Genomic DNA, 26968 nt, shown 5'->3' with positions numbered 1-26968 from the left:
TATTAAAATCTTTGATTTTTGCATGCAGACTTTGGTAGCTTGAGCATAGTTTTGAGACACTGTTGAGAGCTTACTGGGGTCTTCAAGAAGCAGAAGATTTAAGCCAAAGTCTCCTTTGCTCTTATCTTAAAGGAACAACTGAAATATGAACGAGATCTCATTTGTGATTTTGTTTTTCATAATAGTTCCTAACATTGTCTTAACATGTTTTTTTTTTCATTCAGTAAAACAAAAATTCTGTATTATGCAGTGATTACTAGTATCTTCTCACTAAATTGTTTCTGTTTCTCTCTGCTGCAGCTGCCAAGCGCCCCTCCTCTGTGTCCTCGCTGAGTGGGATCGTGAGCCGCATGGCCTCCTCAGGGGGCGCGTCCCGCGGGAGCTGCACTTCTGTTAACACGGTGTGCTCCGACAGTGACCGTGGAGCCAGTCTCAGCTCCTCTGCCTCATCTGCCTCGCTGCAGGATGGGCACTCTTCCTCCTCTTCTTCATCACTCCCCTACGGAGCCGTGCCGGCCTACCCCGGGCCACAGCGTAATGGCTCTGACATCAGCCTGGACCTCACCCCTCTCTCCCTGCTTACGGGAGCCGGTCCCCTCCCTGGCTGCATAACACCGCTGCCCAAACTCACTCGTCTGGAGAGGGTGGCGCTGGAGATAGTGGAGACCGAGCAGGCTTACGTGAGGGACCTCAAGAGCATTGTGGAGGTAAGGACCAGACACATACTGATCTCTGCTCCTATGATGTTTCATGCTGTAACACAGTAACAATGTTGACATAATTTTTTTTAATCATTTTAACCTTGAAGGGTTGGTTGACCAAAAAAGTACTCATTCTAATGTTGCTCTCAAACCTATATGCTTTTCTTACTTTCTTACTTCAAAAAAAGTACTCATTCTAATGTTGCTCTCAAACCTATATGCATTTCTTACTTCTGTGAAACACAAAAGAATTCCAATGATGATTTGGTCCTCTTGACTCATTACAAAAACATTTCTCAAATTAATTTTTGAGGCAAGGTGGGCTCTCTTGACTTGACCATCTAGATAACCCTAGAAACCTCCAAAATGACTGCGAACAGCTACTGTAGCAACATTCCAGAAACAACCCAGAACAACACAACCTCGCAACAGTCTAGTAACCACCCAAAACACCATAGCGAACAGCTGGCAACACCTTAGAAGCCAGCCAGAACAACTTAACAACTTAATTGGTTTGTAATACTGTAGCCTACAAACCATCAAAAACACCACAGCAAATACCTAGCAACACCCTAGAAGCCAGAACAACCTAGGAACCAACCAAAACACCACAACGAACAGCTAGCAACACCTTAGAGTCCAGACACAACAACCTAATGACCATCTAGCAACAGCCTAGAAACCATCATAAACACCACAGCAAGAAGCTAGCAACACCTTAGAAGTATGCCAGAACAACTTAGAGCAAACAGCTACTGCAGCAACACCCTAGAAACAACCAGAACAACTTAGCAACAGCCTAGAAACCATCAAAAACACCATGGTGAAGTGCTAGCAACACCTTAGAAGCCAGACAGAACAACCTAGAAACCAACCAAAACACCACAGTGAACAGCTACTGTAGCAACACCCTAGAAACAAACCAGAACAACACAACCTAGCAACAGCTTAGAAACCAACCAAAACACAACGAACACCTAGCAACACATTAAAAGCCAGCCAGAACAACCTAGAAACCAACCAAAACACCCAAGCAAACAGCTACTATAGCAACACCCTAGAAACAAACCGGAACAACCTGCTAACATCTAGCAACAGCCTAGAAACCAACATCTAGCAAGCCTTAGAAGCCAGCTAGAACACTACAGCAAACAACTAGCAACACTGTATGAACCCAAAACAACTTAGCAAGCCCCTAGCACCAGTCTAGAAACCAGCCAAAATATCCCAGTGGCCAGCTACTATAGCAACATCCAATAAACAACCCAAGACAGTCTAACAAGCACCTAGCAACAACCTTGAAACCTGAAACAGCTGAGTGAACAGCTACTGTAGCAACACCCTAGAAACAAAACAGAATAACCTATCAAACACCTATGAACAGCTAGCAACACAGTAGAAACCTAAAACAACTTAGATGTCAGCCAGAACAACCTAGCAACAACCTAGAAACCACCCATTATAACCAAGCGAACAGCTACTGTAGCAACAACCTAGAAACAAAACAGAACAACCTATCAAACACCTAGCAACTGCCTAGAAACCACGGAAAACATCACAGCAAAAAGCTAGCAACACTGTAGGAATCCAAAACAACTTAGCAATCCCCTAGCAACAACCTAGTAACCACCCAAAATACCTGAGCAAACAGCTACTGTAGCAACACCCTAGAAACAAAACAGAACAACCTATCAAACACCTAGCAACTGCCTAGAAACCACGGAAAACATCACAGCAAAAAGCTAGCAACACTGTAGGAATCCAAAACAACTTAGCAATCCCCTAGCAACAACCTAGAAACCACCCAAAATACCACAGTGAACAGCTAGCAACACAGTAAAAAACCCAAAACAACTTAGAAGTCAGCCAGAACAACCTAGCAACAACCTAGAAACCACCCAAAATACCCACCGAACAGCTACTGTAGCAACAACCTAGAAACAAACCAGACCAGCCTAGCAAACACCTAGCAACAGCCTAGAAACCACCCAAAACACCTCAGCGAACAGCTAGGAACACCATAGAAACCACCCAAAACAACCCAGCGAGCACCTAGCAACACCCTAGAAACCACTCAGAACACACTAGCAATCACAACACCTTAGCATGGTGGCTGTGAGGTTTACATAAGCAAGAATCTCAATTCAAATGTCTTTGAAGTGAATATTTTGTTATATGAATGTTAAACTCACATTCGAAGATTTTGAAAAAGACTTGGAATGATTGTGGAATGAATTCTATTGTTTGCTGGTCCAAACCCACCCAGATGGTGGTGCATTCTTTTGGGCTCTAGGATTGCTCAGTCATGGAAGATCTTCCAGATCAGCATTTCAACCATCATATCTCTTCACCTGCCACCCACCCCGTATGTAATCCAGGACTCATATAACAGACAGCAGAGAAAGCTGAGCCCTTTCCTTGTGCCAGCGGCGATTTAAAATGTGATCATTGTGAGATTCTGTTGTGCCATTCATCACACATTCAGGTGGGGCAAAGGAGGTCATGGCACTGGATGAAAGCTGTAATAAATTCAGACTGTCACTTCAAACGCATCTCTGCGCTGCTTTTCGCATGATCCGGGACAATAAGGAGGCTGTTGCTCAACATTTCAAACGCACGCACACACAAATCAGAGTGTGCTGTAAATATAAGAGACTCTTTGTGGATGCTTTTCAACACATTCATCATATTTCTGTGCACAGGTAGCTGGAAGATCAGACCTCCATTGTGACCTCCAATGAGCTACCAAGATATTTTATGCCTTGTGCACATAAGCAGCAATTTTTTTATCACCCTCACTGGTACTAGTTGCTGCTCATTTGTATTTGTTTTAGCACATTTGTCCTGTTTTGGGGTCAGTTTTATATATATATTTTTTTAGATTTTTATTTAGCAAGGATGCATTGAATTGATCAAAAGTGACAGTAATCAAAAATTGATCACTGATCATAAATGTGAGTTATTACTGTTTGAGTTAGCTTTCTAAAGGTTGAAATTGTATAAATAATCAGTTTCATACAGTTTCTGCCACTGAATAAAATTTTTTAAAAGATAATTGTGACTGTCTCACAATTCTGACCTTTTTTGTCAGAATTGCATGATACAAACCCACAATTGTGAGGAAAAACTCAGAATTGCGAGATATAAAATTGCATGACAGACTCGCAATTGCGAGAAAAAAAGTCAGAATTGCAAGATAAAAACTCGGAATTGCCAGAAACAAATCAGAATTGTGAAGTAAAAACATAATTCTAAGGAAAAAAAGTCAAAATAGCAAAATAACTTGCAATTACAAGAAAAAAAGTCAGAATTGTGAGATGACAACTCGAAATTGCAAGAACAAAAAGTCAAAATTGCTAGATACAAACTTGTGAGGAAACTTGTGAGGAATTGCAGAGATAACTCGGAATTGCGAGGAAAAAATTGCAATTCCAATTGTGAACATTCTTTGAACTCATGGGAATATTGCCAGTGCCAGCCATTAACAGGTGTGCGTGTATGTCCTGTAGAGTATGTGTGTTATCCTTTGTCTCTGTGACTGATTGATTGCAGAGAATCATGGGTACATAGGCCGGAGGTTGGGGAATGCCTGAAATGTAACTCCTTTTCCCTTTTTGCTGATGGTTTATTTGAAGTCGAGCTTTTCATAAGCCAATAAAAAGAGAAGCCATGCGAGCTTATGCTGCTTTATGAAAAGATGCCTTCAGATCAAATAGCCTTAAATTGGTTGTTGAAAGACGCAGATCATGCTGAGGAAGGCTGCTGTTTTATCAATCTGTGGTCTCAAAATGGAGGTTGAGTGGTGGATGGTTTCAGAAACGTTGTGCTGACTTTGGGATATGTGTGTATGATGTCTGATTGGAGTCATACAGAGCCAGGCTCAGCTTCTATTAGTAAGAGCCGTCTGGTTTTGATAGAAAGCGTAACAAAGAATGATGTCAAGCTAGCTGGAAACGAGATGAGCGTGAGCTCACAGTGCACGACTTTGCTGTGTGTGACTGTTTTGCCTGATGTTTGTTGGGGTTATTATTAGTTTGTGAAGTGTTGTTTGGTGACATTCAGGTGCAGTGGGTTCAGCTCCAGTGTGTGTGTATTCATGTGGGGAGCGTTTAGGGGAGCAGGACTGAGAGATTCCCCTTTTCTGTTTCAGCTGTGTTTCAGCCAAATAGGACAGGAAATTGGGGGACGAGGGGGGTTTGGCTGTAGCCCCCATTCTGGGGCACAAGCGGAGATGGAGAGGGGCTGCTTACGAGAGAGAGGGACTGACTCCTGTTCCAAACTACAAACTGACCTAGTTTCTCAGACAAAGACTCTGAGAGTGTAACTTCTGGTACAGTCTCTCTCTATTGTCTGCCACCTTTCCAAACTTCCTCTTGTAGATAACGTTTCCTTTCTTTCTTTCTTTCTTTCTTTCTTTCTTTCTTTCTTTTTTCTTTCTTTCTTTTGTTTCTCTCTTTTCTTTGTCTATCTTTTTTCTTTCCGTCTTTTCTTTGCCTATCTGTCTATCTATTTTTCTTTCTTTCTTTTCTTTGTCTTTCTTTTCTTTCTGTCTTTTCTTTATTTATCTATCATTCTTTCTTTCTGTCTATCTATTCTGTCATTCTGTCTATCTATATTTATTCCTTTCTTTTCTTCCTTTCTTTCCTTCCTTTCTTTTCTTTGTCTTTTCTTATCTATCTATCTGTCTGTCTGTCTGTCTGTCTGTCTGTCTGTCTGTCTTTCTGTCTTTCTTTCTTTTCTTTTTGACTTTTCTTTATATATCTATCTATATTTCTTTCTTTTTTGTCTTTTCTTTATCCATCTATTTTTCTCTTTTCTTTCTTTCTTTCTTTCTTTCTTTCTTTCTTTCTTTCTTTCTTTCTTTCTTTCTTTCTTTCTTTCTTTCTTTCTTTGTCCTTTCTTTCTTTCTTTCTTTCTTTCTTTCTTTCTTTCTTTCTTTCTTTCTTTCTTTGTCCTTTCTATCTTTTTCTTTCTTTCTTTCTTTCTTTCTTTCTTTATTTTCTTTCTGTCTTTTCTTTATCTATATCTGTCTGTCTGTCTGTCTTTTCTTTATCTATCATTTTTCTTTTTTCTTTCTTTCTTTCTTTCTTTCTTTCTTTCTTTCTTTCTTTTTTTGTCTTTTTCTTTCTTTCTTTCTTTCTTTCTTTCTTTCTTTCTTTCTTTCTTTCTTTCTTTCTTTCTTCCTTTCTTTCTTTTCTTTTCTTTATCTATATTTCTTTCTTTCTATTTTGTCTTTTCTTTATCTATCTACTTTTTTCTTTCTTTCTTTCTCTTTCTTTCTGTCTTTTTTTCTTTCTATCTTTTCTTTATCTATCTTTATTTCTTTTTTGTCTTTTTCTTTCTTTCTTTCTTTCTTTCTTTCTTTCTTTCTTTCTTTCTTTCTTTCTTTCTTTCTTTGTCATTTCTATCTCATTCTTTCTTTCTCTTTCTTTCTTTCTTTCTTTTTCTTTCTTTCTTTGTTTCTTTTTTCTTTCTTTCTTTCTTTTCTTTCTGTCTTTCTTTTCTTTTTGACTTATATATCTATCTTTATATATCTATCTATATTTCTTTCTTTTTTGTCTTTTCTTTATCCATCTTTTTTCTTTCTTTCTTTCTTTTCTTTCTGTCTTTTCTTTATCTATATCTGTCTGTCTGTCTGTCTGTCTGTCTGTTCTCTATCTATCTATTTTTCTGTCTTTCTTTCTTTGTCCTTTCTTTCTTTTTCTTTTCTTTATCTATCTATATTTCTTCCTTTTTGTCTTTTCTTTATCTATTTTTCTTTCTTTCTTTCTTTCTTTCTTTCTTTCTTTCTTTCTTTCTTTCTTTCTTTCTTTCTTTCTTTCTTTCTTTGTCATTTCTATCCATTTCTTTCTTTCTCTTTTCTTTGTCATTTCATTCTTTCTTTCTTTCTTTCTTTCTTTCTTTCTTTCTTTCTTTGTCCTTTATTTCTTTCTTTCTTTCTTTTCTTTATCTGTATTTCTTTCTTTCTATTTTGTCTTTTCTTTATCCATCTACTTTTCTTTCTTTCTTTCTTTCTTTCTTTCTTTCTTTCTTTCTTTCTTTCTTTCTTTCTTTCTTTCGTTCATCTTTCTTTGTCCTTTCTATCTCTTTCTTTCTTTTCTTTCTCTTTTTTTCTTTCTATCTTTTCTTTATCTATCTATATTTCTTTCTTTTGTCTTTTTCTTTCTTTCTTTCTTTCTTTGTCATTTCTATCTATTTCTCTTTCTTTCTTTCTTTCTTTCTTTCTTTCTTTCTTTCTTTGTCCTTTCTATCTCATTCTTTCTTTCTCTTTCTTTCTTTCTTTGTCCTTTCTTTCTTTTTCTTTCTTTCTTTCTTTCTTTCTTTCTTTCTTTCTTTCTTTCTTTCTTTCTTTCTTTCTTTCTTTCTTTCGTTCATCTTTCTTTGTCCTTTCTATCTCTTTCTTTCTTTTCTTTCTCTTTTTTTCTTTCTATCTTTTCTTTATCTATCTATATTTCTTTCTTTTGTCTTTTTCTTTCTTTCTTTCTTTCTTTCTTTCTTTCTTTCTTTCTTTGTCATTTCTATCTATTTCTCTTTCTTTCTTTCTTTCTTTCTTTCTTTCTTTCTTTCTTTCTTTATTTCTTTGTCCTTTCTATCTCATTCTTTCTTTCTCTTTCTTTCTTTCTTTCTTTCTTTGTCCTTTCTTTCTTTCTTTCTTTTTCTTTCTTTTTCTTTCTTTCTTTCTTTCTTTCTTTCTTTCTTTCTTTCTTTCTTTCTTTCTTTCTTTCTTTCTTTCTTTCTTTCTGTCTTTACTTTGTCTGTTTGTCCTATCTGTCTATATATCTATCTGCCTGTCTGTCTGTCTTTTTCTTTTCTTTTCTTTTCTTTTCTTTTCTTTTCTTTTCTTTTCTTTTCTTTTCTTTTCTTTTCTTTTCTTTTCTTATTTGTCTTGGTGTTTTCTCTCGTTCTGGTCCGTATCTCATATGTGAACATTTATGTTTTTCTTTTTGCCAGACTGGCTGTCATAACACACTTCATGTATGCTCTAGTAAGTCATTTCGGTCAGACGGCATCTGCCAAGAAAATGTGCACATAACTTATGGTTCCTTTGTCTGCGGCCGGTCCCTCTTGTCTCGCACACTCTCCTTTCATAACTCACAATGTAATCCTCAGATTTCCCCTCACCTCCTGGATTTTCACTCTTCCCCGAGTAGCTGTGTCATCACTCATCTCTTCATCTCGCGCTCCAGTTTTGCCATGCGTCACTCTCATGAGCGCCGTTCGTTCGGGGGAATTCTCTCCGGTCTACAGCAGAGTGTAAATCAGCGTAATTACAGTGTCCGTGTTCCCCTTGCCTTGTAAAGGTGCTGAATGCGCCAGTCCCTTATTTTCTGGCTCATTTTGCCCCCACCTCAGCATGTTTGCCTTCCCAGATGCCTTGTGGCTCTGGAAACAAACAGAAAGGGGAAAAAAGACCCCACGCTTTACAGTCCAGGAATGCAGAGGCACATAGAAGGCTTGAGGGTGACAAAAGAGGCCCTTATAAAGCCAGGCCACTGTCTTACAGGACTCATATAGTTTGTTTATTTGCACCTATTTATTGTAGCGGTTCAGTTTGAATCTTTTTTTAGTTTGTTTTGCCTGGTGGCCTTCTTTTGTTGGCTCCAGTGTGCGCAGTTTTATCCAGGAGATTGTAACTGCCATTCTTGGCACTTTCCCGTACTTTAGTCCGTTGCAGTCTGGTGGAATTTGTTTGTCTGTGTTGGTTTGTTGGTTTTGGTCCCAAGGCTTGCTTATTAAGGGTTAATGAGGCCAAGCACTGATAAACAGACTGATTGAGTGTTGATGGATAGCGCTGTTTCACTCTGCCAGCCCACTCCTGAGACCATTTGCCTCAGCTCTATTTTGGTTTTTGGCCTCTGTTGGACACAAAATAGGCTGTAAAGTATGATTAACTTTCCAATTTAATTCAAATGCATTTTCCTCATTAAGGCAAGAATGTATCTTCTTAACAGAACCATTATTATGATTATAGTGTTGGAAAACCACTTCAAGCTGCAAATATCACTATTTAGTATTGGCTTAGTATAAATGATAGCTAATTATTCAGCTGTGCTATAGATCTTTTTAAAGGAACATTCTGGGGTCAATACAAGTTAAGCTCAATGGATTTTGTGGTATAATGTTGATTACCACAAGAAATAATTTAGACTCATCTCTTATTTTCTTTAAAGGGAACCCCGGGTATAATGACTTGTGTGGCTTAATGTAACATAAATGATGTCTTTTACTGAAATATGTAGTATAAAACTTAAAAGACGCTTGTCATGATGCCGCAGCCCCTGAAGGAGTTTCTCAGCGTGGATTTTACTTGATATCCGTGGGTGTTTATACTCTGTGTAGAGAAAAATCTGTAGTATGGCATTTGGATTATGAAAGTAAATGGAGCCCCTTTTTGAGGATATAAAAGCAGAAATATATCTTATAAAAACACTTATATTATTCTATTCTGCAAATTTGTTTGATAAAAATACAGTAAAAATAATATATGTAATATAGTATGTATTTGTAAATGTATGTGCATGTAACACAAGTCCCACAAATTCGTTTTTCAGCATTTTTGTGTATTTAAACCCTTTCCAACAATGACTGTATAATTTTGAGATTCATCTTTTCACACTGAGGACAACTGAGAGACTCATATGCAACTATTACAGATGGTTCAAATGCTTACTGATGCTCCAGAAGAAAAAAACATGCATTAAGAGCCAGGGGTGTAAACTTTTGAACAGAATAAAGATTTGTAAATTTTTCTCATTTTGCCTAAATATCATATTTTTTCATTTAGTACTGCCCTTCAGAGGCTACAGAAGATACTTACATGTTTTCTAGAAGACAAAATAAGTTAAATTTACCCTGATCTTCAAGTTCAAAAAGTTTTCACCCCCCTGGCTGCTTAATGCATCATATTTCCTTCTGGAGCATCAGTGAGCATTTGAACCTTCTGTAATAGTTGCATATGAATCCCTCAGTTGTCCTCAGTGTGAAAAGATCAGTGTGGGAAAGGGATCAAATACACAAAAATGCTGAAAAACCAAAATATTTGTGGGACCTGAAGAATTTTTCAGAAGAAAAGCGGCCAGTTTAACTGTTTGGGACAGACAAGGGACTCATGAACAACTATCACTAAACAAAAAACACTTTTGAATGGGGTCCTTTTTTATAAATTCAACTTTTTTTTTTCTTGTGGACTATATGTATTTTATGTAAAATAGCTTATTCCGGTCAGTACTAAATAAAAAAATAACATGCGTTTTGGTAAAATAATTGACGTTTTGCACATTCTGCAAGGTGTATGTAAACTGCTCCTGACTTTTTAGTGTGATCAAATCACTTTTTTGTGTAAAGTTACACTACTGTTCAAAAGTTTCATATTAGCCCTTTTCACTTCCATCCTACATTTCTCACTGTGACCCAGATCTTCCTTAAACTTTAACCGAGTGGAATTGGTTCTCTTTAACTCAGCATTAACCAACCACTTCAAAACTGAGAACGTTTTCTGACCCCCGGCTTCTCTGTTCCTCAGCAGGCGTCCCAAACCAACCGGTATTTTACGTGGCTTGATGATGAGACCGTTTTCTCATGAGACCAGCTTATGACTTTTTTCGAGGTCGGAGGTGAAAGAGCAGAGAGAGAAAAGAAAGATAAATATTGTTAGAGGGGCTCCTTTTAACCACTGTATTAGTTGCATGCTTTGCTTTCCTGCACCGCTTTGTATGTTTATACTGAAGATCATTGAGGGGCTCAAGTGTGGCGTCCATGGTAATTACATTACAGCGATTCTTAGTGTCGAGAGAGATCATGCAGGGGTGAGAGTCACGTCCTGCTGTGTCGGAACCATTTATATACTTTTTTTAGTCTATGAATTATGAATCAACTCCGTGTTTACAATGGGAAAACGTGATGGAATAAATGTATTTCAGCAATTTCACAGGTCTCAAAGGAGTTGTCCGAATCGCTAACAAGGGAAACAAATTCAAGTGTGAAAATGCCTAGTATGGTTTCTGTGAGGTCATCCATGCTCAATCTTTCTCGCTTTCTCGCTTTCTCTCTCTCAGGACTATCTTGGCTGCATTATTGACTGTGGCGACTTGCCTCTCAAACCCGAGGAGGTCAGCACCCTCTTCTGCAACATCGAGGACATCTACGAGTTTAACAGGTGGGTGTCTTCTTTCCTTTCAAACTCTGATGAACTCGAGGCTCCGTCTGGGTGGCAGCGGTGTCTGATGAGTTTGTCTCAAACCCAATGACTGGCCTGGGTCCTGCTCTGTCCCACCATGAGGGACAATGTGCAGACGTCTGCCAAGAACGAGTGTAGCCATTTTTGATACTTTCCAGCAGACTGTCCCTGGACTGCTGTAGTTGATCTGGAATGCTCTTTAGGAGACGTTTCCTCATCCGTCATCATAACTTAAGCTCTTTTTAAAAGAGGTGCAGCATATGGTTTATTACACTGCAAGTTCATGCGTGGTCCACCAAACAATTTAGTCAGTGTCTGTTTCACACTGTTTATTGCAAATGCCACTCTGTGTTTATTTCCGACTGGTACACATGGTTTTTAGCTGCTGGGTTGGTGCTACTTGCCACTCAAACGGCCTGTTTTTTTACATAATTCGTACATCTTGGTTCACCTCCACTCCACATCTTCCCTTTAATGACATTAGGCAGCGTTGAAATTGAACATGGCGCCTTACTGCCAGCTCTTGTGGGAAATTATCTTGGCTGTGTTGAAAACAGAAAATCTTCAAGACTCTTGGGTGTCCTCATGACCTTATTTAATAAAACTTCCTTTAATAAAATGGCAGGACTTTTCTTCCCATCGCAGCTGCTTTTGGCCTCTGCTTGAGATTGTATTGGCATGTAATGAGCAGAATGAGTTATTAGTTTTTAAGAAAACCATTCTTAAAGGGATAGTTCACTCATAAATAAAAGAGCTTTTATAATTTACAGTTTGTAGTGACCACAGGCTGTCAAGCTCCAAAAATGACTGTATAAGTACACTACGAGTCAAAAGTTTTTGAACAGTAAGATTTTTAATGTTTTTTTTTTTATATATAATGATATTTATTTTATCCGAAGTACTGCAAAAACAGTAAAATTTTGAAATATTATTTACTATTTAAAATATCTGTTTTCTATTTAAATATATATATAAAAAATGTACTTTATTCCTGTGATCTAATCTGAATTTTCAGCATCATTACTCCAGTCTTCAGTGTCACATGATCCTTCAGAAATCATTCTAATATGCTGATTTGCTGTTCAAGAAACATTTTGTATTATTATTATCAATATTTAAAACAGTTAAGTACATTCAGGATTCTTTGATGAATAGAAAGATCCAAAGATCAGCATTTATCTAAAATAAAAAGCCTTTGTAACATTATATACTCTAATATTCAAAAGCTTGGAGTCAGAATTCTAGAAATGAATACTTTTATTTAGCAAGGATGCTTGATCAAAAGTGATTATAAAGTTACAAAATATTTCTATTTCAGATAAATGATGTTCTTCTGAACTTTCTATTCATCAAAGAAACCTGAAAAACGTCTACTCAGCTGTTTTCAACATAACAATAAATGTTTTTTGAGCAGCAAATCAGAATATTAGAATGATTTCTGAAGGATCGTGTGACTGAGTAATGATGCTAAAAATTCAGCTTTGAAATCACAGGAATAAATTACATTTTAAATTTTATTCAAACAGAAAACGGTTATTTTAAACAGTAAAAATATTTAGAAATTTTACTGTTTTTGTTTGTAACTTTGCAAAAGAGACTTCTTAAAAAACAAAATCATACTGTTCAAAAACTTTTGACTGGTAGTGTAGTCCATAAAACTACATAATTTTTTAGAAAAGTTAGGGGTTTTTTTGTACGTTTTTTTTTAAATACTCACCAATATTAGATCAAAAATAGTAAAATTGATTGAATTGATTGATTGATTTTTAAAATGTTTTCTTTTTGAATATATTTTAAAATGTAATTTATTCCTAGGATGCAAAGCTGAATTTTCAGCATTATTACTCTAGTCTTTAGTGTCACATGATCATTCAGAAATCATTATAATATGCTGATTTGATGTTTAAGAAACTTTTCTTATTATGAATTTTGAAAACAGTTTTGCTGCTTAATATTTTGGAAACTGTGATATATTGGATAACCGTGCTCTTTAATTTTTTAGGATTCTTTAGTGAGTAGAAAGTTCAAAAGAACAGCATTTTTATAAAATATAAATCTTTTGTAACATTGTAAATAATATCATTTAATATCACTTTTGTTCAAATGAACATGTCCTTGTTGACTTAAAATATATGTTTCTTTAAAAAAAACAATATTTATTTGAAAATATAAATCTTTTGTAACATTGTAAATATCTTTCCTGTCATTTTTAATCAAATGAATGTGTCCTTGTTGAATTAAAGTATTAATTCCTTTACTTATCAAAAAAAAAAAAAAAAACATTTCAACAGTAGTGTATGAATTCCATTTAATCTGAAGCCACATGCTATATTTACATGATTAATAGACTGAAATTTAAGTCACTCTGAAATCAAATAATTCATTTAACTCAGCACACAGCTCTCAAATCACATGAGAATGAATAATGACTGAAATTTGGTCTGTTCGTCCCACAAAGCTTTATGTTTATGGAAAACAGGGAGTTGGAAATCATTCAGTATTCCTCTGATTGTGTTCAGAGAAAGAATAACAGCGTGTGGGTTTGGAACGACAACGATGGCGAGTAAATGATGACAGAATTTTCATTTCTAAGTGAGCTGCCCCATTAAATCACGCAGCTCTCGTGCCTCTGTAGTTGTTAGGACTATATAAAACGAATGACTGACCTTGTTTTTTCCCCCCTTTCTTTTAGTTTAAACACACAAAGGCTCTCTCTTTGTCTGTTCGTACTCTTAAAAGCCCTCTGCTCATCGCTGTGGAATGCAGCCCCTGTATTCAGGCTTGATTCTGTTGAGTCTACTTTCTTGGCACCGGTTAGAGCTTTAGGACACATACAGATGTCATTTTCGTCTTAGCCAAAGCAGCCGGGCTCCGAGGTAGAGCTCCAGCCCCTGTGGTGAACGAGCCACACATGACCTGTCAGAAAGTGAGGGTGCAGCCAAGCGAGCAGTGCATCCTGGGACAGCAGACAGGACTTATTTTGTTCCCACAGACATCTGTCCAGTTATAGTGAGGCATTGTAAATTGTGCCTTTGCACTGGAATGCTGCATTTGTCTTGTGCAGCGACTTCAACAGCACAGGCTGTTTTTGCTGGCTTGGGAATCTCCTCTCTATTCTGCAGTGATGAAAACGTTCCACTGCTGACTCATTCTTGTGTTTTGCAATAGTTCATTTAAAACCGTATTATCAATTCTTATTGTTCCTGGTTTATTTTAGCATTTGTAATTGCACACTTCTGTTTTTTCCACTCTAGTGGCATCAAATGGGTGTTTAAACGTCAGGATCAGCCACATTGCACATCGTCCTCAGTGACTCTTCAGGATAGACCTTTTAAAGCCATACTAAATACGTAATAAATATACACTACCAGATCAAATGTATAGACTACTATTCATAAATGTAGGGTCAGCACATTTTTTAAAGAAATTAATACTTTTATTGAGCAAGGACACATTACCAAAAGTGACAAAAATTATTGCTATATTTAAAATAATGTACAATAAAAATATTATGCGCAAAAGTGATATTAGCATTTTTATATGCTCATATTTTTTTCTCTTTGGTAACCAAGCACAGTAACATTTTATCGCCATCATCCACCATTACAACCATGGGACAGTCATAATTTTTGAAAAATCACATAATTTTCATAGTGAATGATATGAATTATATTCATAAATATTATTTGATTTATATATATATATATATATATATATATATATATATATATATATATATATATATATAAAGAGTTTTTAAAAAGCTTCCAGATCAGTTTTAATTATTATCATCTCCATATAACCACAGAGAAAGTTATGAAGCCACTGAATAATTTAAAAAAAAAAAGGTTATTATGACTTTTTATCTCATAATTCGAATTTTTTTCTCTCAGAATTGGGTGATATAAACTTGCCATTATGAGTTATGAAATCAGAAATGTGAGATACAAACTTACAATTGCGAGAAAAAAGTCAAAATTGCAAAAACTCACAATTGACTTTTTTTCTCACAAATGTAAGTTTGTATTTCAAAATTCTAACCTTTTTTCTTGAAAATGAGAGTTTGTATCTTGCAATTTAGATTTTTTTTTCTTGCAAATTCTTTATTTCTCACAATTCTGACTCACATTTCAGAGAGAGAGGCATAATTGCAAGATAAAAACTCACAACTGCAAAAATTAAACTTTTTTCTTGCAGATGCAAGTTTGTATCTCGCAATTCTGACTTCTTTCTCAGTATTGTGCCATATTAACTCGCAATTGCAAGAAATAAAGTCAGAATTGCAAAAACTCACGATTGACTTTTCTCGCAAATGCGAGTCTTTATCTCGCAATTCAGATTTTTTTCTCACAATTGCGAGTTTATATCTCACAATTCTGACTTTTTCTCTCAATTTTGACTTTTTTTCTCACAATTGTGAGATATAAATTTGCAATTGCGAGAAATAAAGTCAGAATTGCGAAAACTCGCAATTGACTTTCTCACAAATCAGAGTTTATATCTCAATTCTTTTTTCACAAGACTTTTTTTCTCGTAATTCTGACTTTTTTTTTCAAATTGTTATATTAACTCTCAATTGCAAAAAAAAAAACTCAGAACTGCAAGATATAAATGTATAATTGCAAGAAATAAATTCAGAATAAATTCTCACAAATGCAAGTTTGCATCTCGCAATTCCAAGTTTATATTGCAATTATGACTTTTTGTCTCTCAATTATGACTTTTTTTTCAGAATTGTGAGATGTAAAATCGCAATTGCGAGAGAGAGTCATAATTGCAAGATATAAACTCACAATTGCAAGAAGTAAAGTCAGAATTGTGAAAAAATCTCGCAATTCTGACTTTTTTTCTCTAAATGTTGACTTTTTTTCTCCGAATTCTGAGATATAAACGTGCAGTTGTGAGAAATAATCTCAGAATAGCAAGATATAAACTTAGAATTGCACGAAATAAAGTCAGAATTGCGAAAACTCAATTAATTTCTTGCAAATATAATGTGTCTCGCAATTCACATTTTTTTCTTGCGTTGCGAGACTTTTTTTTAATCATAATTATGACTTTTTTCTTAATTATGACTATTTTTCTCAGAATTTTGAGATATAAACTCACAATTGTGAGAAATAAAGTCAGAATTGCCAGATATAAACACAATTGTGAGACAAAAAGTCAGAATTGTAAGATAAAAACTCAATCAACTAATAGGGCATAAAAGATTAGGTCATAAAAGATTTATAAAAATGGGACACCCTATACTAAGTCTCATGTGTACCATTTCAGACAGGACCATTGAGAGACACATTTAACTACCCAGACAGATTTCCTCCATTAAGTGAGATAACAACGTTTACCTCTTTTCCGTACTCTTATGGGGTCGCAATCTGTTACTGTACCATGATTAGATTTCATTTTGGATTCAAATACACCTTAACACTCAGAATAAGAAGTACTCATTTCTTTATAAAGACAAATCAGGTTTTCCCTAAAGCACACTAAAGTCTCACTGTCCTCGTGTCTCCTCACCGTCTCACCATCTGCTTTGATCTCATTTGAGAGAAAAAATGGGTGTAGATTAGTCCAGAGGATTTGTATTGTATATTGCATATAAAAAAAGAAGAATGACTGTGTGAATTTCCCCCACCATAGGATGCTGTATCTCCAGCAAAAATAAAGGCTTGACTGCTGTGGGAAATACGAGCTAGATGAAAGGAACAGTAATGTTGCGAACTTCTGTTTGAGTTATACACACCATGTTAATGGATGAATGGTGGGAGTAGGACAAAAGAAAGAGATGAGATGAGGAGGAGAGTATGAATCGAGACAAGACGACAACTTCTGAGTTGAGTCCAAAAAATGGGAAGGGTGAGGTGCAGACTGAATGGGACAAAGGGAATTGCATTTTTTTTTTTTTTTACATTCAGGGCCTCTTGCAGGTAACTCCCTGTTTCTGGTCATAACTCTTGAAAATTAATTTTTGTTTTATTTTTGCTGGTGTTTATTGTAGTCTGCTCTACTATGTGGTTTGGTAGCCAATTCTGACACGGTCAAAGAACCAATGTGGTGTCTTATTGTATTAAATTTCTCATTTTATCTCAAGTAATACCGCAAACACTTCAAAATCTCTTTGTATGTACTGTATCTGGCAAACAAGAACCTGGGAAAGTATTTAGTATGAATGTTATGCACATATTTCAAGTGTCAAACTATTGGTCCGCCAGCACTTTCCTGGGATTTGAGCGAAGGGGCCAAAACCTCCCAAGATTTGCCAAGATCTAATTGAATCCAACTTATCTACTACAGTTCGGACAAGAAAGCAGATATTTGTGGCTTTAAATTGACACTAACATCTTTATTGTTTTACGATTCCAAATGACGAAACTATGTGTTGTTATTATGCCACACCTTTCATGACAATCAAGTCATCGTTCAGGCACCTCAAACACTGAGCTCTTTGGACAATCCAAGCAAGCATGCATGAACTCAATTCAATTTCCTTGACAACCACAGTGAAGTCCCCCTACCACAAAGGTCAGCCACTAAATGAATTTCGTCTTCAGAGGGGAAAAGAGGATGATGAAGGCTGGAGTGCTGCGGTTTCCTTCCGAACTTTTCCCCTCAGCCACATGAAGCAAAGTCCATGGCGTTTAGAGAGCGTCACGTTGTTTTCTTTCACTATATGGAAGGAGGGCTTCCCTCGAGACTGACCAGCCTGGCGGTTTTGGGGGCCTCTTGGGAGTTTCACTAATGGACTGAATGAAATACGGCGTGTCTGCTCGAGCCGTCATATAACTTTCGTTCAAAACACAGTCAGGGAATGTCAAACCACTCATCCTCGGTCAAAAAAAGTCCCACCGGCCACAAGAGATCATATCAACTCCATAACACTGAGGGAAAATCCATTCGATTCCATCTCGTCTTTGAGTTACAATAGAGATTGTTTCACTAAACCAAGCCCAAATGTCCTTTATTGCCTTCCAGACACTGTTACTAGCCAATATAATTCAAAATTGATGTTTTTCATTGATTTACTACCTGAAATGAGACTAGCAGAATGCACTGTAGAAAGGGTTTTCAATTTTGGCTGTGGGGATATTGGGGTATGTTCAAAGGAATTCAAGCCAAAATGAGAAGTATCCCATCTGTGTGCATTTAAGCAATGGTTTGGTCTAAATGATAAAAAAGAAATGAATGCTGTTTGGAAATGCAGGCTAGAGTTGGAGCCTGTTTCAGTCAAGAGTGTCTTCTTGAAACTCCAGTCCCAGATGTTTCCTCAGAAAAGGAATAACCTCATTTAAACAAAGAAATCGTCCAAGTCTCATGTTAGAAAACTAGTCTTTATATGCCATTCATTGGGTTTTTTGAGAGTTAAAAATAAAGGTGCTTCACGATGCCATAGAAGAACCTTTTTGTTTAAATGGTTCCATAAGGAACCTTTAACATCTGAAGAACCTTTCTGTTTCACAAAAGTTTCTTTGTGGTGAAAGAAGGTTCTTCAGATTATAAAAAGGTAAGAAAGAGATGGTTCTTTAAAGAACCTTTGACTGAACGGTTCTTTGTGGAACCAAAGCTGGTTCTTCTATGGCATCGCTGTGAAGAACCTTTTAAAGAACCTTTATTTTTAAGAGTGTATGTGAGCAGGAATATACATCGTGCACCAAAACTGACTTGATTTTTGTGTTTTACAGTGAGCTTTTGGAAGATCTGGAACGTAGTCCACATGCGGCAGCCATAGCAGAGTGCTTTGTGGAGAGGGTAAGCACATGGCTAAGTGAAATATACATTTCTTCCTTTATAAAACACTATTAGATGGCACACAATGCACATATGTGACTCTGGACCACAAAACCAGTCTTAAGTAGTACAGTTATATTTGTAGCACTGTGTGGTTCAAAAATTATTGATTTTTCTTTTATGCCAAAAATCATTAGGATATTAAGTAAAGATCATGTTCCATAGATATTTTGTAAACTTCCTATTATAGATATATCAAAACTTTCTAATTAGTAATATGCATTGTTAAGAACTTCATTTGGACAAATGAAGGCGATTTTATCAATATTTCGTTTCTTTTGTTTTTTTGCACCCTCAGTTTCCTGATTTTCAAATGGTTGTATCTCGGCCAAATATGATCCTATCCTAACAAACCATACATCAAATGTAAGCTTTATTCAGCTTTCAGATAATGTATAAATCTCAGTTTCAAAAAATTGACCCTTATGACTGGTCTTGTGGTCCAGGGTCACATATCTCAAGACAAGGAGTTAATGTTTTAATTCATGTCATTCTAGAAGTGTTCCCTGTTGAAAGAAACAGCATATGCTGGTTAGCTATGTTTTGAAGCATGGTAGCTGATTTGAGCTGGTTTAAGCTGGTTCTTAGTTGGACTAGCTTAAACCAGCTCATGACCAACTTCAGAAAATACCTAACCAGCATATGCAGTTTTTTTTTCAACTGGGTTGTCTGGGAAATCCAGTTTTGTTAATGTTGGGGCCCTCGCTTGGCAGTGTGGCAGAAGCACACAGATATGTTTAGGCCAGAAACAGATGGACTCTGTGAAACAAAACCTAAACATATCAGCAAACAGCGTTGAACTTTTAACACATGCACACGTCAGCTAAGTGCATTTGCAGACACTTTTGGCGTTCTTGTCTCCACACCACAATGACACAACAATGAGCAGACCAGGCTGGGATGGGAACCAGACAAGGACATCATTGTTTGGAGGGCTTGAGAGGGTGAATGTGCTCATGGTTCTGTCTGCAATTATTTGTTTCATGGTTTCAAAAAGGAAATCATTCTTTACCTTTGAATCGCCTGAGGCTGTGTCTCTATCTCAAGCACTAAAACCCAATGTTTACCTCGTGCTGAAACGGCCACTGTTAGGATCAATTAGCGCTGGCCTGCGAAGCAGAGAGTACATTCGATTAAGCCATTACTGGTGGGTTATTTTGAGGGTTTAGCTTAATTTAACCTAATGTCTCAAAGTCAAGTTTTTTCCCATAATCTCTGCAACTTGTTCCAAATCAAGCAGGCCTCTAGACTAGATATCAAGCTCCAAATAGAACACACATCAGATGTGTTTACAGGCTCGTACAGATGTAGTTCAGTGACTCTTAACGGCTGAGCTGCCCATATCTGGTCACATCTGGGTATACTCGCCATTGCCAAAACAGATGATGGGGTTCACTTGATAGGCTTGTTCTGGTGCTGCTTCTGTTTTTGGTACACAAACATTTAGTGGAAAAATCTCCCATAAACTGCCAAGTGAATGCCAGTCTAGACTGTGCCATTTTTATTCGCCTGTTATCTTTTTGTCTGGTTTCATAATCTTGAACTCCCTGTATACTTTTGAGCAGTAAGTGATGTCCATAATTAGTAGTGTACTATTGTTAAAAGAATGGAAGTCATTGTAACAATAACTTATGATTTTGTTTGTTTTTAGAGTGAAGCTTTTGACATTTACACCATATACTGCATGAATTACCCCAAGTAAGTGAAGAATATTTCTATTCCTCTGATATGATCACTAAAGTACCGTTCAAAAGTTTGGGGTCGGTACGCGCGTGTGTGTGTGTGTGTGTGTGTGTGTGTGTGTGTGTGTGTGTGTGTGTGTGCGCGCATGTGTGCTAATCATTAAATTGAACAAAAATGACAGTGACAATGACATTTACAATGTATTTCTGAAAAAATGTATCAGTTTTCAACAACAATAATTATGATTAGAAATGTTTCTTGAGCACCAAATTAGCATATTAGAATGATTTCTGAAGGATCACATGGCACTTAAAGGATTAGTTCACTTCCAGAATAAAAGCTTCCTGATAATTTACTTACCCCTTGTCATCCAAGATGTTCATGTCTTTCTTCAGTTTAAAAGAAATGAAGGTTTTTGAGGAAAACACAGACAAGGAACAATGGGTCTTATCTAGTGGAACAATAAAAAAAAACAAAAAACTTTTTAACCACAGATGCTTGTCTTGAACTGGCTTGTGCCGACGTAAGTACCGACTCAGTTTTAGAAAGCGAACGTGCAAAGAAAGTCAAACACACCCTTCATAAAAAACTGTCGGACGATTTTGAAGTTGGAAGTTTTGCACTACCCTACCCTTTTTTAACCAGAATAAACAGACAAAGAACTAACCACGTGTGTCCTAGTCCACTATATGGAGAAAAATCCTGAATGTTTTCATCACAAACCTTAATTTCATTTGGACTGAAGAAAGAAAGACGTGAACATCTTGGATAACATGGGGATGAGTAAATTAACAGGAATTATTTATCCTTTAAGACTGGAGTAATGATGGTGAAAATTTAGCTTTGCCATGACAGGAATAAATGACATTTTGAAATCTATTCAAATAGAAATGCAACTATATTTTACAGTATTGCTGTACTTAATTTTTGATTAAATAAATACAACCTTGATGAGCATATGAGACTTCTTTTAAAAACACTTTAAAATCTTGCTGACCCACCGTTCAGACAGATGATTAAATGTATATTTAAAACGTACAGTTGAATTTTCTTCTGAAGCATCAGTGAGTGTTTGAACCTTCTGTAATAGTTGCACATGAGTCCCTAAGTTGTCCTCAGTGTGATCTCAAAATCAAAGTTGGAAAGGGTTCAAATACACAAAAATGCTGAAAAACCAAAGAATTTGTGGGACCTGAAGGTTTTTTCTGGAGAGCAGCAGGCAGTTTAACTGTTCAGGACAAACAAGAGACTCATAAACAACTATCACTGAACAAAAACAACGCAGTATTAAGAATCAAATGTATGTAAACTTTTGAACCTGGCCATTTTTATAAACTCAACTATTATGTTCTCTTGTGGACCATATGTAAACATCTTTTATGTGAAATGTCTTATTCAGGTCAGTACTAAATAATAATATGCATTTTGTATGATAAAATAATTAACATTTTGCAGATTCTGCAAGGTGTATGTAAACTTTTGACTTCAACTGTATTTTTACTCTATATGTATATATAACATTATGAACTGCCAAAATAAGTTAAAACCTTATTTAAGGTGTATCCCGCATGTATCCCTGAAAACTGTTGCATAATGATAAAAGTATGTGGCATATTTGTGGACGGCATAATTAGAATCATGTGATGTCGATGTCAACCACAGTGATGTATAGTCATGTAAGATATATTTCTGATGAATGTCATGTGGTTTTAATTAGTCTGTGTTAGCTATATGTCTAGTAGAAAAATTAGACATATCAGAGGCAAACATGCTTGGGTGATGACTACTTGGAAATACTTTTCAGCCCCTCTCTTAGTATTCCCATGGGCCTCTGGGACAGCAGCAGCAGCAGATGTTCTGCTAGAGTGCATTCTGATCCACCTTTAGAGAATTAGCTGTTGCATATTAATACAATGGTTTGCATTTACTCAGATTCTTAAAATAATAGTTATTATACATATTTTACTAGGCAGTACTCGTATGCATCTAATTATGGTAAAAGTTACAGCAAGAAAAAAAAGTTGTATTCAACATTCAGAGCCTGTCTTGAGTGTTTTGTAAGCACATTTGTAGGTTAACACCACCATCAGCTGAACGCATTAACACAGGCCTTAGGATAAGATGAAGTGCTGTCAGGCGAAGCTGCCAAACTGATGAGTCTCCCAGTAGACCACCCTGCTTAAATGTCTTCCTCCCTGTTTCCGTCCAGCTCCGTAACAGTCCTGCGGGACTGCATGAAGAACGAGAGCCTGGTGCGCTTCTTTCAGGAAAGGCAGGCCACTCTGTGTCACTCATTGCCTCTGGAGACTTACCTGCTGAAACCGGTGCAAAGGATTCTTAAATACCACCTCCTGCTGCAGGTCAGTTCAGTGGAGTATGATGTTTTGAAAGTAGTGCCGATTTTAGATCTGATTCTGTCCAGAATGATATGTTTTTGCTGGAAGATGCTGTAACTATGGCATCTGCTAGCAGGGGCAAATGGGGCCATGCTAGTAAACTTTAAAACAGACATGTAACTCCGGTCAGACTGCATAGTTGATATGTTGTCGCCCCCCTGTGGTAGGAACTTTCCAAACACTTTGATAAAAGTGATCCTGGGTATGAAGTGGTGGAAGATGCCATTATAACCATGACAGCAGTTGCCTGGTACATCAATGACATGAAGAGGAAACAGGAACATGCAGTCAGATTGCAGGTAACCAAGCCATTAATTGCTCACAATTACTTTTTACAGAATCAAATATTCTGTAACTCTTATATTTCAATTTATTTAAAGAGACAGGTCACCCAAAAATGAAAATTCTGTCTTTAATTACTCACCCTCATGTCATTCTAAAATCATAAGATCCTCATTCATCTTTGGAAGACAAATTATGATATTTTTATGAAATAAGAGAGCACTCAACTGACACATTTAAAGTAACACTCCACTTTTTTAAAAAATAGGCTCATTCTCCAACTCCCCCCGAGTTAATAAGTTTACCATTTTAAAATCCATTCAGCCGTTCTCCGGTTCTGGCGATATCACTTTTAGCATAGCTTAGCATAGATCATTGAATCCTATTAAACCAATAGCATTGTGTTCAAAAATGACCAACGAGTTTCTATATTTGTCCTATTTAAAACTTGATTCTTCTGTACTTATATCATCTACTAAGACCAGCGGAAAATGTAAAGCTGTGATTTTCCAGGCCAATAAGATTAGGAACTACACTCCCATTCCGGCGTAATAGTCAAGGTTTGCTGCCGCAACATGGCCGAAGCAGGCGCAGTAATATCACACAGCGCCTGAAGTTCGGTCACAATTTCAAAAAGCCGGTCACATTGGCAGTTACCTAGCTGGGAACTAATTTCAGGTGCTGCAAGATATTACTGCGCCTGCTGCGTCCATATTACGGCAGCAAACTTCCTTGACTATTACACCGGAATGGAAGTGTAGTTCCTAATCTTATCGGCCTAGAAAATCGCATCTTTACATTTTCCGCCGGTCTTAGTACACGATATAACTACAGAAGAGTCAAGTTTTAAATAGGACAAATATCGAAACTCGTTGGTCATTTTTGAACGCGATGCTACTGGTCTCATAGGATTCAATGATCTATGCTAAGCTATGCTAAAAGTGATATCGTCAGAACAGGAGAACGGCTGAATGGATTTCAAAACGGTAAAAATCAACTTATTAACTCGGGGGAATTGGAGAATGAGCCTATTTCCAAAAAAAAGTGGAGTGTTCCTTTAAGGCCTAGATAGGAAATAAAGACATTGATAAAATAATCCATGTGACATTAAGTGGTTTAATCGAATGTAAAGTGAATAATTGTTGAATAAAGTTTTTTTTGCATAAACATTATGGTTGAACCACTGATGTCACATGTACTATTTTAACAATCTCCTTACTATCTTTCTAGGCTTTGAACGTGTCAGTTGTGTTGCTGTCTATGCAGGGTCAGAAAGCTCTCGGATTTCATCAAAAATATCTTTATTTGTGTTCTGAAGATGAACAAAGGTGTTACGTAAGGTGTTCACTTTATGACATCCTTTAGACATCAGACGAAACGGACTAAGATTAAAAGGCATCAGACAAAAAGGAATCAGACTAAACAGACTCTGGTTTTACTATAGTAAAAGTGTAGAAACATGTTTTTTTTTTTTTTGGTGTATTGATTACCATTTGTATAACCACAGTTTTATTTGTAATAAAACCGTGGTTATTTTCCGTAAGGGTAACTTTAGTACTCTTTGGCAACATACAAGCTAGCTAGTTGCAATATTATAACCTTTTTAAACATACACACAATACTTGTGAAATGCATTTTCTCCTCTGTATACAATTTAATTAGTTTAGCATTTAATGAAACAATGAAATAGTTCATCTTGCTTTCTTATTTTCTGACAACGAAATAGATCATTTTTAAATTCTTAAAAAAAAAAAACAAGAAACTGAGTCCGTTTAGTCTGATGTCTGTTTGTCTGATGCCTTTTAATCCGAGTTTGTTTCATCCAATGTCTAATTGTACGAGTCCTGACACTTGACGTCATTTTTTCTGAGACTTAAAGCCTTTCAGTCTGAGGCACAATGCCGTTTTGTCCTGTGACTGAAGCCTTTTAGTCTGAGGCATGACACTTTTCGTTGTATGACTGAGGACTGAGGATGTCCTAAAATGAACACCGTATTTACAGGTTTGGAATGACATGAGGTTGAGTAATTAATGACAGTCAGCATTTTATTTTTTTTCGCTGAATGCTTTAATTCTATTGCAAATGTCTTCTTTTTTTATAGGAGATTGAGAGCTTGTTGCTAAACTGGACTGGGCCTGATCTCAGTGGCTTCGGAGAGCTGGTACTTGAAGGTTCCTTCCGGGTTCAGCGTGTGAAAAAGGAAAGAGCATTCTTTCTTTTTGACAAAATGCTTCTTATTGCCAAGAAGAGGCTGGATCATTTCATTTACAGCACTCATATATTTGTAAGTCATTATCATTTGTCATCAGATTTCAGTATATAACTACAGTAGGAATGTAGCATTTTACCTAAAGCATTTAAAATATGCAAGCCTTATGTTTTTCTCTTTTTTCCTCTCATATTTCAAGTGCTGTAATCTGCTCTTAGTGGAAAACATGAAGGATCCCCTCTGTTTTAAGGTGTCTGACCAAACAATCCCAAAACAGCAACACATTGTTCAGGTAAGATATTTCAAATGCACATCAGACAGACTACTGACAACTTCATTACTGAAAAGTAATGAAAAGACACTTTTTGTAATGTATATTGCTTACTATTCTTCTCTGTAGGCTAAAAACCAGGAGGAGAAGCGGCTGTGGCTACATTACCTCAAAAGGATGATAGTGGAAAACCATCCTGCATCCTTACCCCAAAAAGTGAGTTTTTTGTAGGTTAAACTATGCATCATGTCAAGGACAAACTGACCAACATTTTGAGATGTGTGCATTAGTTCAGTCATACATAGTTCACAGAAGGACAACATAACGCTAAATATCTATTTATATAATGTTTCCAGGCAAGGCAGGTTCTTGGTGACAACTTCTGTCAGTGTAAGTATTCTTCGCATTCTTATCATTTTGAACTGTTGCTTGCGGCAGTGAGTGTGACTTGATGTGCATTATTCATTTTTGTTGTTTTGTACCATACTTAGCCCCACAGTTTGATCAGGAGCCAATAAGAAAACCAATGCCTTCTCCACGACTGGATGATGTTCATAGCTACCACAGAGGAAGAAGGCAATCAGGTCTGACACGTGGTGTTCATTAGAATTACTTTATAACTGCCAAACCGCACTTCAAACTTCAAATACTCATAAAAGTGAACTACATAACTTTTGACAGAGCCACCAGAGTTCATCTACACTCCTGAGAAAGCCAAAAAAAGCCTTCCACTCCTCTTAGAGGGTAACCTGCCATACAAGCGTGGGAGGAGACAGTCTGGTGAATATAATCTATTCTCAGATTTACAGGTGTAAAATAAAAAGTTCTAAAAATATTTAGAACTACTGTATATACACAGCTCTATACAGCTATATAAAACTATATCTCTTTTTTATTTAAGTTATATTGGGGCTAACACCAAGTTATTGTACTTTTGTACTTTGGCAAATAGTTTGTAAAGTTTAAAGTCTAAAATTTAATCTTTATCTACCTCAAGCGCCTGCCAAAGACATTGAAGCTGCGTTCCAGCAAAGTGGTGAGTGTAAACTTTAGTTCTTTCACTTTCTATAATTCTGTTATCTTGTTGTTCTTTGATCAGTGATGATGTTGCTTTGAAAGTCAATGTGAAAAGTAAACATTATTGACCAGAGATATAGACTTAAAGAATTCAATGGTCTTTAAAAAGGAAAAAAGTTAAATCAATTTTTGTTTCTGTTTTTCTTTTTACGATCTGCCATGGCTTCACTCTTCATGGAATCCAGGTTCTTTAAAGGTATGAGAAAATTTCTTTTTTTTTTCCATTAAACATACAGCCTTAAAGGGGTCATGACATGTGTTTTTGAATTATTTTAATATGTACCTCATGGTTAACTTATGTTAATAAACTTTTTTTGCACAAAAACATAAATATGTGGAAAAATATTATTTTCATCCCTCATTCTGTGCCTTGCATTCTGAAA

At 36.4% G+C, this 26968-nt stretch overlaps 1 protein-coding gene across 1 annotated transcript; it reads left to right on the top strand.

Moving 5' to 3' along the window:
* Positions 1-307: 307 nt before the first annotated feature.
* plekhg2 (pleckstrin homology domain containing, family G (with RhoGef domain) member 2) lies at positions 308-26624 on the top strand. The gene is made up of 14 exons (XM_073817341.1): positions 308-707; positions 10757-10857; positions 18561-18627; positions 20318-20364; positions 22559-22709; positions 22913-23044; positions 25130-25312; positions 25437-25529; positions 25638-25724; positions 25865-25898; positions 26000-26092; positions 26190-26288; positions 26506-26544; positions 26608-26624. The coding sequence occupies exons 1-14, from the start codon at positions 351-353 to the stop codon at positions 26622-26624; spliced, it is 1500 nt and encodes a 499-aa protein (XP_073673442.1). The 5' UTR covers positions 308-350.
* The last annotated feature ends 344 nt before the right edge of the window (positions 26625-26968 follow it).

This window comes from Garra rufa, chromosome 14 (genome assembly GCF_049309525.1).
Source record: "Garra rufa chromosome 14, GarRuf1.0, whole genome shotgun sequence".
In the NCBI taxonomy this organism is placed as follows: Eukaryota; Metazoa; Chordata; class Actinopteri; order Cypriniformes; family Cyprinidae; genus Garra; species Garra rufa.
The sequence above is the reverse complement of the archived record's forward strand: the minus strand, read 5'-3'. Positions and strand labels throughout refer to the sequence as shown.